At 40.0% G+C, this 18,483-nt stretch overlaps 2 protein-coding genes across 6 annotated transcripts; one reads left to right on the plus strand and one right to left on the minus strand.

The window, feature by feature from the left end:
- Positions 1-107: 107 nt before the first annotated feature.
- LOC135500316 (apoptosis-inducing factor 3-like) lies at positions 108-8,241 on the minus strand. Of its 5 annotated transcripts, none has more exons than XM_064791726.1 (15): positions 8,169-8,241; positions 7,822-7,929; positions 7,089-7,271; positions 5,914-5,989; positions 5,454-5,563; positions 5,084-5,193; positions 4,491-4,823; positions 4,230-4,321; positions 3,709-3,955; positions 3,242-3,377; positions 2,836-2,912; positions 2,492-2,609; positions 2,083-2,269; positions 1,733-1,837; positions 108-1,411 (listed from the first exon to the last, which is right to left on the minus strand). In XM_064791726.1, the coding sequence occupies exons 2-15, from the start codon at positions 7,841-7,843 to the stop codon at positions 1,372-1,374; spliced, it is 1,836 nt and encodes a 611-aa protein (XP_064647796.1). In that variant the 5' UTR covers positions 7,844-7,929; positions 8,169-8,241; the 3' UTR covers positions 108-1,371. The 5 variants fall into 5 exon arrangements, with proteins under 5 accessions (XP_064647796.1, XP_064647779.1, XP_064647788.1 ...); XM_064791709.1 differs by having other exon boundaries at positions 8,101-8,234; XM_064791718.1 differs by lacking the exon at positions 8,169-8,241 and having other exon boundaries at positions 7,822-8,074.
- Positions 8,242-8,479: 238 nt separating this feature from the next.
- Positions 8,480-17,042, plus strand: LOC135500339 (mucosa-associated lymphoid tissue lymphoma translocation protein 1-like). The gene is made up of 15 exons (XM_064791758.1): positions 8,480-8,614; positions 9,380-9,577; positions 9,949-10,115; positions 10,656-10,921; positions 11,284-11,386; positions 11,621-11,773; positions 12,201-12,347; positions 12,618-12,821; positions 13,097-13,277; positions 13,538-13,678; positions 14,650-14,774; positions 15,106-15,258; positions 15,437-15,603; positions 15,788-15,886; positions 16,055-17,042. The coding sequence occupies exons 2-15, from the start codon at positions 9,390-9,392 to the stop codon at positions 16,229-16,231; spliced, it is 2,271 nt and encodes a 756-aa protein (XP_064647828.1). The 5' UTR covers positions 8,480-8,614; positions 9,380-9,389; the 3' UTR covers positions 16,232-17,042.
- The last annotated feature ends 1,441 nt before the right edge of the window (positions 17,043-18,483 follow it).

Consider the following 18,483-nt stretch of genomic DNA (forward strand, 5'->3'; position numbering starts at 1 on the left):
TATGTAACATCTGGCTTAACTTCACGCAGTGTATGTCTTGTCACAATCTATCTGTATATTTGACCGTTTGCAGACAAGAAGATTGAGAAAACTAAGTGGCATTACGAGTAATATAGACTTTATTTTCAATACAAAAATATCAAAACATGAACAATCGGGCACAGACATGACAGAAAGTGATCACTGATGCCCAGAATATAGCTGTTACACGGATACACTCTTGAGCTGAACTTTATTCTCATATTGGATCATGTTATCACCTTGTCTTTGTAATTTTGGAAAATGACCCAGCTTTTGAAATCCTGACAAGGCTTAGGAAGGTGTTACAAATGCTCATTATCAAATCCAAAACCGCAATATAATCTTGATTGTCTACATGGTTAAAATTGGACAAGATGCCCTCTGCAAAATATAAAGCACAATTCAGATAAACAACCCAATAAATAGTTGATGCAAATTAAGGTGAAATAAAATAACAAAAGATATGAATCACAAATCACAGAAATGCTATAGATATGCATAATTAAGGAATAATTTGAATGATGAATGAAGTAATAAATGACAAACACAGATATAAACGAATGTATAAGATATCTATAAAATCTAGTCCCTTGACATTAAAGCTAATAATATACTCTAAATCATGCAGTCTCTTTCTCAGAGTTGGTTTTTAGTCTAGTATACTACATACTAACATATTTTCTCAGCTCAAAAAACAAACAAACATAAATGCACAACAATTTGACCAAAAGTATATCCAGCTTTACCAGCAGACCTCCGACACAGACCTTGCAAATGGCTTAATCACAAAATAACATACTCATTTAAAAATGATATCAATTAGTTTACACAGAAAGGTTTTGATTTAAAAAGCCAGAAAATGTTTGATCAGTTACAACTTGACAACAAAATAAGTTAACTTTAGAGTCGAGTATACAAATGACACAGCATATTTTTGCTAAAACATGCACAGATTTACACATTTACAGATATATGGAAGACATCGCAGATGTACAACTGTATTGGTACTTTTACTGGTAAAATAACTTTGATTAATAACTATGTACATGTATAACGTTACATTCTACATGTTACTGTACCTTTAATAGGCACATTAACAATCATTGACTCGTCACATTTTCCCATCACAGCTGACACGTTGTTATGTACAGTTTGTCACAGGTCTCTCAGCAAGATAAATCACACGTGTACCAAGTGATTTATGAACAAGAGCTCCTGCCCACGATCCCCTTTAATGTACCAATATCTTACAATTGACATTGGCAAACACAGAAGCGTGGCCTAGTCATAAGGAATCTCTCTGCAGCCTGGGCAGAAAGAGGAGGTTGGCTTGATATGTACATGTAGATACTATCGTAGCCTTTTGATCCAGTCCTTATGGTCCTCACCACTGAAAGTTAGAATGACACACAATTAAGATTCATAAAAACAAGGATAGATCCCTACTCTATCATCGATACAAGGAAGCAGTACTTCAGATAAGGCAATATCATGCCGGTAAATAAAGCGACTTATGAAATCATTTTTGACAGATTTGACAAACATTGGGTTAACCTTGGGTTTGTGGGCTCATATTTGCAACACCAAGATTCTGACTCCTGTCTAATGATTGAGGAGTCTTGTTGGAAACCTATGCGCCTCTTGGAGGGGTTACCGTCAAGTAAGTATAATGATTATATTGTACACCGGTTAGCAGAAAACTTGTACATACCTGATGTCGTCTTTAATCATTGTTTTACCCGTATTGAAGAATTCAGCTGCTTGCGAGACAATTGGGTCTGCATTGAGACTGGCAACAGCTATCACATCCTCACCCCTAGGGAGAAGAAAAGGACATTGTAAGAATATACACACTACTCTTCTAAGAACATCAGATGGACACTCGTTTGGAAAATTGATAAATTTCAAACTTTGCAGATCCTTTGTTTACAGCAGATAGCAATCGTTCAAATATAGGAAGAATAGTTTTGTACATATTCAGATACATCCAAAAGCCCTCTATACAGAATTCACACATTAGTGACGTGTCTTTGCCTTCAATACCACTCTACAAATACTCACCTGGTGTAATATGCCACAAACTGTAAGTTATCTATGGCGGCCTCCAGATCACCATGTATGATGACATCATCAAAGCCACCACCATAACCTGTGTAACGGATACTTTTCCCAAACACCTGCGTCCAGAAATATGGCACTGTGTGGATTTCAACTCTCTGGTCAAGCATATTCAGGGCGGCAGTGCGACCTGAAATATTAACACTCTATTTGTTTATTCGGTCCATGAACTTACTGAGCCCGCTATACGCCTGCATGAAATATAATTCAGTTGATCCAACACTGCTTACAACGAGTTGTGGGTATACATGTATATACATGTACATGTACGCGTAGTTACATGTATATACATGTACATGTACGCGTAGTTACTTTTTGTTTCTAATGAAAGGAAATGCTGCCTTATACTAACCATGGGCATGAGCCATCTGCCAATGTCCAATGCTGACTTTTGAAGCACCACACATATCAAGAGGAAACTGAACGACATCACCAGCGGCAAAAATGTTGTTCTTATTTGTTCTCATTTCCTGAAATGGAAAGAAACATTTAACGAACTAAGACAAGCTTGAAATGCTGGGTTGCCAAAAGAGTATCCCTGCCAAAGATAGAGACATGAACTCAGCTACCATGTGTGTGGTACATGAGAACGTTTACTAAAGCCATTCAGACGTAGAATATAAGATTCAATCTATTACTCTCCTCCTGCTTGGTTAGTGTAACATAAATAGACAGGGAATCAAGATAGTGGCATACCTTATCAACCACCACATAGCCAGGGCCAACCATCTCAACACCAGTACCAGACAGAAAGTCGGACGCGGGTACAACACCTAAAGAAAAAACAAACAAACAGGTTTTGAATCAGTTCTTTACAAGTTGTTTCAATCCAATGATATAAAACAGAATGATAGTCCACTAGTTGGCTGTCCTAGAAAGTTCCACCATAGAGTCCCAGTGTTTTGTGGTCAGTGTGGTGTCCTTTGGACAGTATTCCTTTCTATTATTCATTAGAGAGCAGGTCTGAAGCACCGGAGCTGGTGTCTGGTCTCAACGTCTACATTCCATGGCCATGGGCTGATCAGTTTCTCAATGCATCCAGGAGATCTGAATGATACACTTCTTAATCTAGCTGCAGATTCATCTCAAAAGGAGTGCTTACCTATTCCCATGACAACAACATCAGCTTGAAGCTTTTCTCCAGATTTGATGACCACACCCGTAATGATACCATCCTCCCCACAGAACTCAGTCACACCACTTTCGTTATAGATTTTAACTCCCTTCTCCACAAAAAGCTGAAAATATATCAACATCATAGTTAGTTGCACTAAATGTGGTGCTGATGAAGTTGGTTTCATCATCAGCCAAAATATCACTTAGAAACTGATCTGTAACGTCCAAATTGTTAGTGCATTCATCAAAACCACACAAGACAGAACAGAGAAGAGTTCCAGCGTGACTCAGCTGAGCATCTAACGTCACTAGCGTGGACAGAAGATAAAGCTGAAACGACACACTGGTGCATCTGATTATGTCCTCACACCCTATTACTCATAGCAGACCAGAATCGTACAACAGTAATCTGTTGAAAGTACATGAATATTAGAAAACAAGAATTTAACTAACACGCTGTAAAACTTGTCCTATCTTCTCTCCTAACGTCATCTGGAATGGCACAGTGTGGTTTCCAACCACTGACACAGACTTGGCTTTCCCAGCAAGGTAGGCTGCCACCTCCATACCAATGAATGAAGCTCCCATAATCACAACGTTCTTGCCCTTTGAAGAGCTAGCGATTGTGTTGGCATCTTCTATAGACCTCAGCTGGAAGACATTCTTCAAATCATGGCCAGGCAGCATCGTTACACGTGGTCTGAAAACGCACAGAAATGCACCATTTTGAAACGTGTTAAGATTGATTTGAAGAAGGTGATGGACAGTGAGGATGACATGTGTCATTTTACATTGAGACCATTTTAGCACACAAAAGTCATAAGAAATAGTACTGTCTTTATGAATGACCAGTATGAATACCGTGACCACTTTAAAGGGAGCAAGGCAATGCAACATAGTTACCTGTTAGACCACTAGATGGAGTCAAGGGCAACACGGGAGAAGACAGGAGTGAGCAGGACATCGACACTTACCTCGCACCAGTAGCAATGAGCAGTTTGTCAAAATTGACACAACTCCCATCATTAAATACAACACACCTCAGCACAGAATCAATTGACTTGGCCTGAAATACAAGAAGTATATCAGTTAGACACATGAATCCTTTGAACTCCATCAATCATAGCAGCTTGGACAGGGTAAGAACACCACCCATTTGCAGGATGGCTCGGGTTTGGAACCCATGATAACCACATCAGATATGCCACTTGCTACAGCACGATCCTTCTCCTCACCTCCATGTCTGTAAGAACCTCAATATCATAAACTGTGAATACGTCCTTCTCCCGAAGTTGGATATTCTCCACCTTGATGTCCATAGCTTTACTCAACAAAGGCCGATCATACGGATGACTCTTCTCTTTGGTTGCTATGACAACACGACCTTGGTATCCTTCCTGTCGGAGAGTTTCTGCGCACGTTACAGATGCCGGCCCACCACCAATTATTAATATAGTTGACCTATCCTCCTCGGGTTCATGACATGACATGGATTTCACTCGCTTGAATTTCTCCAAGCTTCGCTTGTCAGCATGAATGATGACTTGGCCCTTTGGATCAACTCTCACCTAAAAGAGAAACGTTTAGAAAAATAATAAAGAAAAAAAGTGGAGGGGTTACCATGCAGAAGTTGGAAAGTATTCCAAGCTTATGCTGCTGGACGTGGCATCATTGTCGTATATACTGTTCAAGGAACTAACTTTCAAATCTTGAAGAGAATTTGTGATCTTCTATTTTTCTACAGAGAATAGAGATTCAACATTCCTGAAGGCACCTGTCCAGCTGCCATTCAGCTAAACATGCAATAATTCCACTGACGTTCACTCACATCAAATTTAGGAATGGAGTCCAATCCTGGGAAGTCCTCAATGTCTCCTGTCTGTGTACTGAAACAAGCTCCATGCCACGGACACCGCACACGACCATTACACAAGGCACCTGTAAGATCACAACAACGATCAACATGAAAACAGCCAAGCAATAGTAACAGAGAGTCGCCGGCCATCCTATGTGTTCTGAGAGATGACAGCTACATGTACATGTATGTAGATATTCTCGACTATTCCCCATCACCATTACCACTGCTTCTTCTTCTTAGGTTTTGATAAGGGTCAGTCGTAGAAGCTTTTGGCAGAGATGTTTTGGCAGTGCTGATCTTTTTGTGGAATTGGTCAGGAGTTCCGCAAGTGAGCCCATACCTTTGACAAGAGGAGCCCCATAATGGGTGCACTTGTGTCCAACTGCACTATACTGGCCACTTTCCTTGATAAGTAAAGCCTTGCCAGGCCCAACATCCACTTCACGCATCCTGAAAACACAAACACCAAGAATTCGTGAAATAGGAACTGAGAACAAGAATACGTTTTCAAAAGTTGGTTTTAGTTTTTGCAACCAGCAGTAACCGCAATCTGAAGCCAAATGCAGCGAAAAGCAAACTTCAATTGAACTAATAGGCCTACTTCCTATTCTTTATTAATAGTAAACTGTCTGCCAGTCCCATTGCAGGCACAAATTTTATTGTATCATCACCCAAAAGTGTATCTTGTACAGCACACTGAGAGCGTACTTGGACTATGCAGACCATTATTGAGTAACTCGAGATATTAGGAAAGCACTGCAGCACAACAGACTTGAACCTTCAAAACTAAAAACACTCACTCTCCATCCTTCAAATCATCAAAGTTACAAACTATGGCTTCAACACTTGCTGACTTTGGCAATGGCTTGTATGGTTCTGGAACAGAAACATCACTTTGATATAACTATAATGCCAAGATTCAGAATGTATAGTTGCACAAAATAAGGCAGAATCCACACTCGATGTTTCAAAAAGGTATATGCCCAACAGTAACACCCTTGCTGCAGACAATATTTATGTCAGGTAAGACAAGAGTTCCACATATCATCCTACTATATAGTATACATGTATTTATATTGAAAAACACTGAATTTTTTTATTGATTTGGTGTATGCATTAGTAAGAACATCTTTCATGTGCTGTAATTGTTTCACTGTAACATAGGACAACAGCAAAGTGTATAACAACAATTCAGATGAACAGATTAAAGTGTAACAGAATTCAACAAATAATCCAGCTATTTTGATAGCTAAATTTGACAGTGGTAATTTGAGACATTGATAATGTAATAAGACAGAAAGTAACTGTGCATGAAAAACTGACCTTGGACAAAAATATGTAGAAGTTCGATAGAAATTTTGAGAAAATGCTAAGACAGCTGACTAAGGTCACATGAACTTGAGATAAACCTAAGACATCTAACTAATAAAAGCACAGAAAACAGCTACCCACAGATTATTTCCATCTGGAATAGTAAGTCAGGGAGCATGATGAAACATTAAGGTAACATAGGCATTATTTTGTTCATCCAATATCGCCCTAACTTATTAATTGAAGACTGTTAATCAAAACCTTTCTCATATTGTTACACATTCTGCATTGAATGAAGATAAATCAGCATCTAATTGCTTCCACTTTAGTTTTTCCTGTCTAAAACAAACAATTTCAAATGGTTCAGTTTTAAAATTGCTAGAAGGCCTCCTACTGGAAGCCAGCCAGCATAGCCATGGTGTTTTCTTTTTGAAATTGAAGCAGATATTTTCATCTTACATGTTTGATCACTGAACATTTCTCATATAAAAGACCTCAAGATACCTTGTAAATAATCACCTGGATCAAGTTTGTGATTTGAGAACATTCAAAATTACCAACCAAGTACAGATCATTTCAAGGCGACCCAGCCCATTTGTGGGTTTTCATCAGGCTAGGGCTCCTCAAATCAAATTTCAAATTTTCCAAATAAGCCAAATCCTACCAAGTTTAACAGGTGCAACAGGAGAAGCTGCAGGTGCTTTGTTAGTGGACACATCTACAGAAGCTGACAGAGAAGAACTATTTCCAGCAGCATGATTACTGACAGCAGCAGGCTCCTTCAATGCAACAGGCTGGTAAGCAGCATCAGTTGTTCTAGAGGCTCTCGTTGGACTAAACTCTGCAGCTGAAAAGGAGAAGAAGCTATACAGCTGAGGCACACACTAATCATTTTAATGAATACTATGACAACAAGCCAAGGCAATGTTTCGAAGGTCACACTCACAGTCAAGCCAATACATTACAATAGAACGCACAGCGGGGCACAGTACCCTGGCTTTATATGTTCTACATGTACAGGATGACACAAAATTATAACTAATAAGCATTTCATATAACGACAAAGCTCAATCACCATGGACGATGCCATGGCTATATTTCAAATTACATAAGGATTGGCAAGATGCATGTTCAACATAATATATACATTAGATACGACACTTAAGAAGTTAGACGCGGTATGTTTTGAGTATAGTCTCGCGTACTGCATATTTGTGGGATCATTCACAGCATGATTATAGGCAGTTGAGCACAACGCAGTGTTTTCTTTGATTGAAGGTGATATGCTTCACAGGTCATATCCGGTACGCACGTGACTATACTCAAAGTGTACCATCGCAACTTCCAGGCCAACTTCTTTATAGTGTCGTATACTATTACTACATATTTATTCATACTTTTGGAACACGCTCCACCCATCTTCAATTAAGCCTTAGCTAGCAGGAAGCTAAATAACCACTCTATCTTTATGTGGTTTTGAGGTTCAGCCGTCACATGTAACCAGTCTGAAGTATACAAGATTAAACAAAGCGTACAATTAATGCTGCAGCAATCGCAATGTACATTCAATTCATGATGAGACACCCTGTATATTTTAGGTTAAGAGTGGAAGTAAACAAGCCCAGCATCAGCCATCACAAACAGCGTGTGGGGTGACACAGTCAATGAATATTTACTTGAGATAAAAGACAAGTCGAATTTCTTCAATATAAGTAGTAGGCCTAGCTGGTTTTACTGCCTATACACTGAAAAATGATTCAAAAAGCTAAGTTTTGTCCAGTTTTGTGGCCCTTGACTCCAAAACAACACTTGTGGCGCCGTCTATCAATGACCAAATTTATAAGCTACAGACAATTATGTATATTTTCAAAATGTTGTTTTTCTCTTATATTCTTAATTTTTGCACCAAATTTATAATCAAGTATAAATAATTTCAAAATTTCTATATAGATAACTGAAGACTATGACTTGGATTGATTTGTACGAGTCAAAGGAGTACCAAGGAATAGTTTCACTTATTTCTGCAGTGCACCCCATGGAAAATCTGGGTTTTCCCCAGTCCTTGCCAAGTTCAACGCAACCAGGAAGTGAAAACAACAGTCACCAAGTTTCTCGTTATTCGCCTATTTTATATCTGTTTAATCAGCGATGATGGTGATGGCTTTATGTAGAGTGTGCTGAATGTCTCAGGTGAGTATGCTATATGATAGTTTTAGCAATAAACAGTGAGTAGAGTCAAGAGTGTCGGCGGGATGAATCCTGATGATAGCTGATCACTAGTCTACTCTTACACTTAAGACGATAAAAGAAAAAATACTTCAAAGAAGCTTTTTACGTCGATGTTTCATTCGACCAGCTGATCACACATCACTGTCATCAGTGTGCCCAGCTAGCCAAGGCAAGGGAGGTCAGCTGGGCATCACCATGGGCGTGGTCTAGTCGAATGAACCATCGAAGTATAATATTGGCTGAGACTCGTCTGACTTGTATCGCCGTAATAGTTTTAAGACTAGGCGTGGTCTCGTGGCGGCTGAAGGGTATATCGCAACCTATGCTGATGCGGGAGTTGTGGGCATCTTCAGATCGAGAAGAAATGTTTTCTATATCATGAAATAGGTGGCACATTGTTGCTGTAGTGTAGAGCTGTCTGATCTCATCATCATGGACATGAATGGCATTCTCAATTCCTACCAGGTTACCGAGCCACGACGTCACAACAAGCTGAGCAACACGTCAGGCCAAGGTTGCAGAAAGAACTGGCAAAGAACTTTCAATGGCATGCACTGCTGACCATGCTGCTGACTGCAGGCCAAACAATACCAATACCATTAACATAGTGGCCAATTGTCAGCTTTTGGTGTGTTATGTTTGGCGTAAGCTCTCAGCCTTGATTAGATCACCATTTATTTGATGCTATAAACATGTCCCACTTCCCAATTCCAAACTTCTTTTCAGGGACATTCAAATGATGAAAATGGCCCAGAAAAAGCAACCGGATCCCAAACTTAAAGAGATTGTGCGGAGTTTTAAGAAGGAGTTTTTACTGAAGAATATCCTCGACCTCGATGGGCTGATTTACCAGGGTGTGGTTCAATGTACTTGGCGTCACTGGAAAGAATTCCTTTCATATCTCCAGAAAAGGGGAACACTCACGTAAGTGATACCATCCATTGACCATTCTATCCTTGTTGTTACAGTAAGGGCCCCATTATCAACACCCAGGAGTGAAGGGTGCATTCACAAGCCCTGTAAGTGATATTGTAGTCATTTGAAAGAAAACAAAATTAAATACCAGGATGCCATCATATACTGACAGTCTAATGCAGAAAGCACTGTAGTTGCAGAGTAAAGAGTTTTTGTGGCTCTATTTGTTTTGTATTGGTCAAATTTTGGACAAGTTGATATTGATGAATGCAGAACAGTGCATTTGTCCTGGTCAAAATGTCTGAAAGCAAGGAAAATATGCCGAGTTGACTTGCTGTAAAGATCAGAAGGATCATGTATTTTCTTCTATCAAATTTCAGACAGAGAGATGTTACTGAGGGGAGAATTGGTTCTGGTCAGGATGACAACATGGAAAGGATTTTGAATATACTTGCGGTTAAGGCCAAAAGGGTGGCTGATCTGATAGACTACCTCTATCATACAGAGAGCTATTCAGCTTTAAGAGTCTTCGGTATTCAGATTGAAGGTAAGCTCATCAGTGGGACGCTGTTGTAAAGAATCGACTTCATTATCAGAAGGTCATGGGTTCAACTCCAGGCCGATTCACTGCTTGAATGAGTTCAAATAGGCGTTTTTAAGCTGATGCTCCCTGAAACCCAACACCATTATCTTTGGAGAACCAGTCAAGAATAGGAGAACTTCCTATTACTTGGAACTGCATTATGAATAGTTAGTTATCAGTGTTATTGAGTGTAAAGCTATCGCTCACTTCTTTTCAAAGATTTAGAGTGCTGATGTGGGTCACATAATTTTACTTGCTCAGATGAATTGAGTTTTACAAAGTCAAACTTTGGAAAACCAACCATGTTGATTATTCTCTGTTGCAATCCAGTTATTCAATATCATGTTCTGCCTAGAACTGCCCTTTGAGATTACACAAAGAGTCATGGTCATCAACTCTGTAAATACATGTAATGTACATATAAATTGAGTATTTCATTTGCAGTGCTGACCAAATGTTGCCACTTTTGGCTGGGTTTTATTTTTTAAGTGCTTATCTTTTCAGCACCACAGCCTGTGCCAAGAGATATACCACCATCTCCTGTAACTAGTGGTGAATACAACGTTGACGATGTTACTGGATATCACCAAGGTCATGCATTTCCACCACTTTTTAAGGAACAACCATCAGAATACACGCGTGTACATTCAGGACAAGCAATCAAATTTGAACCGTGCTATGCTGAGGGAGCGAAGAGGTATCAGTGGTTTAAAGCTGTTTCAGAGGGATTTCAACTCCAGTATGAAAGTGACACTTGTGGCACATTTCAGGTATTCGCACTTATACTTGTGTATTTCATAACTACAGAGGATTAGTCACACTTATATGCACTATTTTCAGACTTGTAACTCAATTAGACTAGCCCGCACCAGTCCCTGATTACAATAGATGAAATCCACGTTGAAGAATTCAGAAATTAAGGTCTCACTGCCTAGTTGTCCTTGCTTGGAATCGATACATGGCCATATCATTAATCTAGGCAAGCTGCAATGATTTACTAGAATATAATCAAATGAAGGTTGTCAGGCTTGGGGAAAACCATTGAAGATGAGGAGGGTAGGAAAGCACATATATGTAGGAACGGCTAGAACTTGAATATTGTCTCTGCTTGTATATCATAGGATTCTTTCAGATTCCAGAAGCCAAATTGACTCATGCGGGAACCTACATATGTAAAGCATTCAACGATGTTGGCTCGGCTTCAAGCAAGAATATTAGAGTTCATATACTTGGTGGTATGTACCATGTAATGATATTTCATTTTATTCTTCTGACTTGGGTCAAGTTTGGTATGGAATGATGAGTTGACAGATTCTCTATTTATCAATGTGAATGATATTTTAGGAGGGTTTGTCTTGACTTAAGTTCACTAGTAGCTAAACTCGGCCAATAATGCATTTTGCTGACAATGCAACCTGTGTTTTAGCAATGTTGTCAAATCTTATAATAATTTTAAATGTCTTTTCCAGATCAACATCAGCATCAACTCCTCAGTCCAGTAATCAGTCAACAGCCACAGTCAGTTCTTGGAGTGACAGGTGAAGACGTGGTGTTTACGTGTCATGCAACTGGGAGAGGCCCTTTGACCTATCAATGGTACAACAGTAAAGGAAAGTTAAACGGTAAAGTCACAAGCAATCATCTACAGCTTGTTAAAGGACCAACTGAATTATTTAGCGTATCATATCTAAGCTGTTGGCTGCCCAGTCACCTTCCACTCTATGGTGTTAATTTCAGTCATTAAATGGGGTGTGAGTGTTTAAAGATGCCGGGAGCCAAAGGAGATTGATACAATATGATCATCTCGTAATGGCCAGAGTTACTCAAGTTGAGATGCAACGTCTCAATATGTCCGAAGTTGCTTGAGATCAGTTGTAAGTCTCTTGAGACACCTGGGGTGGGTGGAGACAGAATGTAAATATCTGATCTGGGATGACAGTTCTCCCTGAGTAGTCATCCAAGCCATGTGAGTTCTCCAAGCCTTGGCTTTGTTTTGAACAATTCATTGTGAACCCAAAACTGTTGTCATACTTATTTGCTCTCTTCAAGGTGCTACACAGAATGAGCTGAGACTGAATACTCATTACGAGGATGCTTACATATGTGTGGTGACGGATGCCGATGGTGTCACAGCTGTGTCAAAGGAAGCCAAGTTTCAGATAGTAAAGCTAGAAAAATCTTCAACTGGATTTACAGGTATTCGAGAACTTTTTATCTCAGTTTATTTTCCCTGATATGTATGATTTATGATTTCATCGAGGTTGCACAAGTCATTTATTTAGCATACCTTTCATGCAGACTACACGTGGCCTTAAATAAGCTTGCTTGCAACCAAAGCTAGACGCAAAATGTGAAACGTAGCATTTTACAAATGTTTTTTATACACATGCATGCATGTATATACATCGACTACTGTACAAGAACTCTTAACTTTGCCAATAGTCTGATATCATTTTCATCATGCAGCGACTTCCAAAGTTGCCCTCCTAATAGGAAATGGGAATTACAAGACTAACAGCAAATTGGATGCGGTGTACAGAGATATACCACGACTCTCCCATTTACTAAAGAATATGGGTTTCCAAGTGGTCGCCTGTTATGACTTGACAGTTGTTGAAATGAAGAAGGTTGTCACTTTCTTTGCCAGCCTTATGATGGAAGGTGTCTATGGTAAGCGATTTAACTGTTCAAGCCAAATAAGGGTGTGTTTTTCGTTCTGAAAAAAATGTCAATTACAGACCTGACAGGACATCAACATATTACTCATAAGGATTATTTTGACGTCATTTGTCGATTAGGCTACTTACAGAAGGCATGGAGGTGTTATACAACTCTCTGCAGAAAGTCTGACATCGTCCTTGATCCCGGTGATGATAAGAAGTCCTCAGAGGGGGTGGCATATCTTAGTGTCTTTGTGGGTATTTGAATATCACATCTACTTTCAGCATTTGTTTATGTCGTGGGGCATGGTCATTATTACCAAGGCCAGAATTACCTCCTGGCATATGATGCTCACATTGATATCAGACCAGATGAAGATGCCTTCCTAATTGAATGGATGTTGAGAGAGTTACAGGGGAAGACTCCAGCTCTGAAAGCTATCTTCCTGGATATATGCAGAATGCAGTAAGTGCTATGATAGCATTACATGCAACAGTGACGAGAGGGTCATGATCATAATCAGGAGGTTGTGGATTTGACTTTTGGAAGGATAACTTGTGTTTTGCCTCAATGTCGTGAAGTGGCACGTTGGAAAACCGTTCACTTTCACCATGTATTCATTGTAAACGTGTTCAATATAATTCTGTTCCACTGTGTCAAGATTTAGGTTCTCATCAGTTCAGATGTCAGCCTTTAGTCAATCTTTTAATAATTGCTTCTTTCAGACCAAAACCTTTTGACAAAAGCACAAGGGCTGATCAACGTTCAAAAACGACTCCAGATCGTGATGGTGACAGTGATGATAAAAGCAACCCAGTGATGATTGAACTCCCAGCCGACAAGAATACGATAATATGTTATGCTACGTACGTAAAAACATTGGTTACTTTTATCATTGACACTTTTATTATACTGTATTCTCATTATATGGAACTTTGCCATGTTCAGTGACAATATGATACCCAAAGGTTAAATATTGTGAAAATAACAGTTTCAGAATGTCAGGTCAAAAAATGAAATGCAGACCTGAGGTCATTTCAGATGATTACATGAGACTAACTTGAATATTGGTCATGAGCCAGTCACTGAGACTACTATGATTACGTATGGTGCTTCATCAGGATTGGGGTGACTAAACCAAACTATGGGTGCACAGAAAGCCCATCCTATCTCGAGGAGGAATACTCCTTGGAGAACTGTGGGTGCACAGAAAGCCCATCCTATCTCGAGGAGGAATACTCCTTGGAGAACTATGGGTGCACAGAAAGCCCATCCTATCTCGAGGAGGAATACTCCTTGGAGAACTGTGGGTGCACAGAAAGCCCATCCTATCTCGAGGAGGAATACTCCTTGGAGAACTATGGGTGCACAGAAAGCCCATCCTATCTCGAGGAGGAATACTCCTTGGAGAACTATGGGTGCACAGAAAGCCCATCCTATCTCGAGGAGGAATACTCCTTGGAGAACTATGGGTGCACAGAAAGCCCATCCTATCTCGAGGAGGAATACTCCTTGGAGAACTATGGGTGCACAGAAAGCCCATCCTATCTCGAGGAGGAATACTCCAGGCTGGAAAACAACACTGCCAAGTGCAGGGTCAACACAGTGAAAGACGAATCACTGTAAGGACTTAATTAGGAACTACAGTGGAACCTCCCTTAGCGGACACCTCTCTATTAAGGACACTTGTTTTGGTCCCAAATTAGATGTTTCCATTCAATTTGACCTCTCTAATCAGGACACCTCTCTATCAAGGACAGCCCCTGTCAGTCCCATGGGGGTCCTTAATAGAGAGGTTCTACTGTACATGTATATAGCTGAACTCCTTCTTTTCTAGGGGTGAATTTGCCAAAAGTTACGAAGTGCACAATGAAGATCCACAGTCCTTCTTTGTAGCCTGCCTCATGGAAGCTCTGCCAGTCAAAGAACCTCTCGAATTTATAAGTTTCCGAGTGAAACAAAGTAAGTCCTAGTTAGTTAGTTTGATGTTCATGTACGCAGCAGTGATCCGTTTCCCAGATTGTGCCACTTGCCATAGGAATCGAAGAGGACAGCAGCCACCATACCATGGTGGAGTGAAGCTGAAAGTACCCCACATCTGAATTCCAAAATGTTTTGTTGCAAACATGCAAGACCTTATTGAAACTCAAGTAATAATACAAATGTGTGGTTATCATGATTTTTATCAGAATGGCGTTTAGAGGCATCTGAATTCTTCATTGGAAAGCTCGAGTTTTCATGATAAGTCAAGTACTAAGATCGACTGTCATTAATGCAAGGTCTTCATTTTCAGTAATGCAAAAATACTGTGAAAAATACAAAACCCTACAGTACCCTGTGGTCAAGAGCAGCCTTGCAGATGGACGTTCACTTTGGGATGATGTTGATAAAACAGGACGAACAAAAGAATATCAAGCTGGCATATTACAGTGGGAATCAGCAAACAGTAAGGACCTTTTTTAAAAATCATTGACCCCAAGATAAAGCTTAAAATTTAGTTGTCAATAAGCTCAATGAGAGGGCAATACATGTATCCAAAATGTGCCCCTGACTGAGGTTCAACCACCATCTGTTCTCGAGCTTCCCCAACATTGTGAATTTCATGTTCCGCCATACCTTTTCAGTTCTTCCCCCTCCGCTATATTTGAACATTGATCGAATAAATATCCAAGTCCATCTTGACTTTGTGGCGACAGTGACCAACCAGTTCCGTGTCGTCGTGACAGTCATGCAGAATGATGTCGCCGAAATTCCATACAAAGCATACATTTGTGATCGGCTCATACCACAGGTGAGTAACTTCCCATTCTAAGCTCTTCATGACCCTAAAGACCTGCGCAAAACATATTTATGCAACATTCCAGGAGGTGAAGTTTTTCTTGTCAGTCGCCCATCAATCAGAAAGAACGGGATTTCAAATGTTACTGTCTTTAAAATTTCAACTTCCCTTATTTACCTTTTCAAACCTTTTTCAGGGCATAACAGCGAAGCTCTACGATAAAGTTGAAGAAGAAGTTGTAGGAAATGGAATGAAAAGGACAGTGACAGTTTTTAAGAATTTGCAAAAACTGGAGGTGAGCAAGGCATGCCCTGATCAGTCAATATCGGTATATTAATGTTAGCTTTTAGATTAAAAGATGCCCCTATGTACTGCCCGTTGCAACTTGACAACTATCGTAGCGCATAAGTGGATAGCGCATTTCAAGGCATCTGTTGACTCTTGATTCTGTTCTGTTTTTCAGGATAATTTAAAAGTGCATTTACTTCTGGTTTCCCTGCCAGGACCACAAGTGAAAGTTGACTATCTGCTTGATTTTGAAAAGCCGATGATAGCAAAAATAAACATTTGGAAATCAGAAGGCATCTTCAGACAGGGTATTGAAGAGATAAGGCAGAAACACAAAGATAAAGCAAACTGAGACGCTGAATACTGAGCAAGCAGTGTTTTGGGACAAGCTCATGTGGCTGACATTGACAATGGCCTATACTCAAAACAGAGGAGTCTCGCTACAGATAGAAGGGCAAACATGTACATGTATATGCAAGCCATTAGTGCTCACAGTTGCTAGCTCATACCTATATTGGGTGCTATCATGTGGGAAATAAAGTGCCCCACTTACAGATGATTTTTATCTCACTGGTTTGTGATAACTCTTGCTGCAAAGACTGATAAAAAAAGGCAAGGAATGGTGCCATATATTTGATGTTATCTGTAAATATTGTAAATCTGCTGGCTGAGAGAATGAATAAAAGCCTTCTTAAACACTTTCTGGCAATTTAAAAAAACTTAGGAAAAAAAGATGTTACAAAGGAGGTTTAGCAAATTTTGCTTGCTGCATTGTCACGATGTAGAACTTGTCACGCGACTTGGATGTCTTGGAATATCAGGTGGAGGGTGGGTTAGGACATGAAAATGGAAATCTGTTTCGGATTGTCTCCAAGTCACATACAGCTAATTGTGATGAACATAGTGAATGCACACTGGATCAGACCAGGTTGTATATTCGTTGGTTCTCCTGTGAGCAATCTGAGAATGACTATATTGATGAATGATGTCTAAAATTGATTGAAATATCGTCTGCAAATGTGTGTTATCTCCAGGCCACTCTTGGTTGTAACCAGAAGATAAATTCATGAATCTTGGACACATTGTCACTTATCAGCTCAGCTCAGTGGTTGGTGCCTGTCTGAGTTGGCTGTGACAACAGAAATAAATGTCTTGGAATGGTATTCTGCATATAGTTGTCTCTTTTTTCACACTTGGCTGTGACATGCACAAGGTGGTATTTGATGGTTGTTCTATTTCACTGATGGCTGTGATAGAACATAGTTTTTGATCGTTGTCTCTATTTTGTAATTGGCTGTGACATGAACATGATGCATTTCTGTGGCTGTGATTGTGAGCCAGACCGGTACTTGGCTGTGACATGAACATGTATTTCTGGTCTGCGATGATCGAAACAATAGACTTTCATGTATTCTCATAATGGACACATAACCTGAACTAACATGCAGCTATCGGGAAAACTTGGTGACTACTGACTCTTGGAGTTGATTGGCGTGAGAAGTAGGAACTAGATGTAATTGGACCAACATTAAATATAGGCCAACGACCGCCGTACCCGCCCCTTTAACTATCCAGGCACCAGTGGTTTTCGATATCCTCCGCCTCTCGATATGACGAATGAGTATAAAAAGCCTGAAACTCAGGATACCCTTTCACTAATTCTGATTGGAAAATTCACGGTCCGACACTAATACTATTTTCTCCCAATGCATCCTCGAAAATAGCAGCTGCCGATTCGAACCATCCTCAGTAGAACTCGAACGCCCGGCATCAGTATGTGCTGCAGTTTTAAAAGTTTGGGTGCGGGGTATGATAATGATAATAATGAAAATTTAGACATCTGTACATGGATGATTCGATAACAAGATAAGGAAGAAGAAAAAAAGGAGAAAAGTGCGGCAGACTCGCCGCGAGTCGAACCCGTGACCAGCCGATGTAGAGTCAGACACTCTAAGCGCTAAACCGTCAAGGCTTTCATGCTGAAATGAGGATTTAATTCCCCTCTTATATGCGGTATGCAAACGAGCGCGCCGCAATTGTGACACGGACGCGCAGGTGGCAAAGTGATTAGCCGAAATAGTTCCGAGTAATCGTATATTTCGATAGTTGTACAGATTTTTCTCAACATATCGTATTTATATACCTAAGTGATATAAAAGATTATCTTTGCAGTTGATTTAACGTTTGAATGGCCTTTTTTGAAAGTTTTTAAAAATCGAGGTCAGCAGGGTCAGAGTCAATCAAAAGAAATAGTTTTGAAAGTCTGTGGCAGGGTCAAAAGAAATAGTTGTTGGCGCCGTTTTCAGGCAGATTTGCGATGATCGAAACAATACATCTACCTCATAGACTTTCATGTATTCTCATATGACAAGCCAAGTGGACACATAACCTGAACTAACATGCAGCTATCGGGAAAACTTGGTGGCTACTGACTCTTGGAGTTGATTGGCGTTAGAAGTAGGAACTAGATGTAATTGGACCAACATTAAATATAGGCCAACGACCGTCGTACCCGCCCCTTTAACTATCCAGGCACCAGTGGTTTTCGATATCCTCCGCCTCTCGATATGACGAATGAGTATAAAAAGCCTGAAACTCAGGATA

Source organism: Lineus longissimus, chromosome 2 (assembly GCF_910592395.1).
Source record: "Lineus longissimus chromosome 2, tnLinLong1.2, whole genome shotgun sequence".
Lineage (NCBI taxonomy): Eukaryota > Metazoa > Nemertea > Pilidiophora > Heteronemertea > Lineidae > Lineus > Lineus longissimus.

What these genes read in the sequence shown, in the direction of transcription:
- LOC135500316 (XM_064791726.1), bottom strand. Translation starts at nt 7,843, where the DNA reads ATGGGTGGAGCGTGTTCCAAAA. An exon ending in GCAGATGGCTCATGCCCATG is followed by an intron (nt 2,270 to 2,491) that starts GTTAGTATAAGG and finishes TTAATATTTCAG; the next exon opens with GTCGCACTGCCGCCCTGAAT. An exon ending in ATGATTAAAGACGACATCAG is followed by an intron (nt 1,412 to 1,732) that starts GTATGTACAAGT and finishes TCTAACTTTCAG; the next exon opens with TGGTGAGGACCATAAGGACT.
- LOC135500339 (XM_064791758.1), top strand. Translation starts at nt 9,390, where the DNA reads ATGATGAAAATGGCCCAGAAAAAGCAACCGGATCCCAAACTTAAAGAG. An exon ending in CTTCGGTATTCAGATTGAAG is followed by an intron (nt 10,116 to 10,655) that starts GTAAGCTCATCA and finishes TTATCTTTTCAG; the next exon opens with CACCACAGCCTGTGCCAAGA. An exon ending in TAGAGTTCATATACTTGGTG is followed by an intron (nt 11,387 to 11,620) that starts GTATGTACCATG and finishes TGTCTTTTCCAG; the next exon opens with ATCAACATCAGCATCAACTC.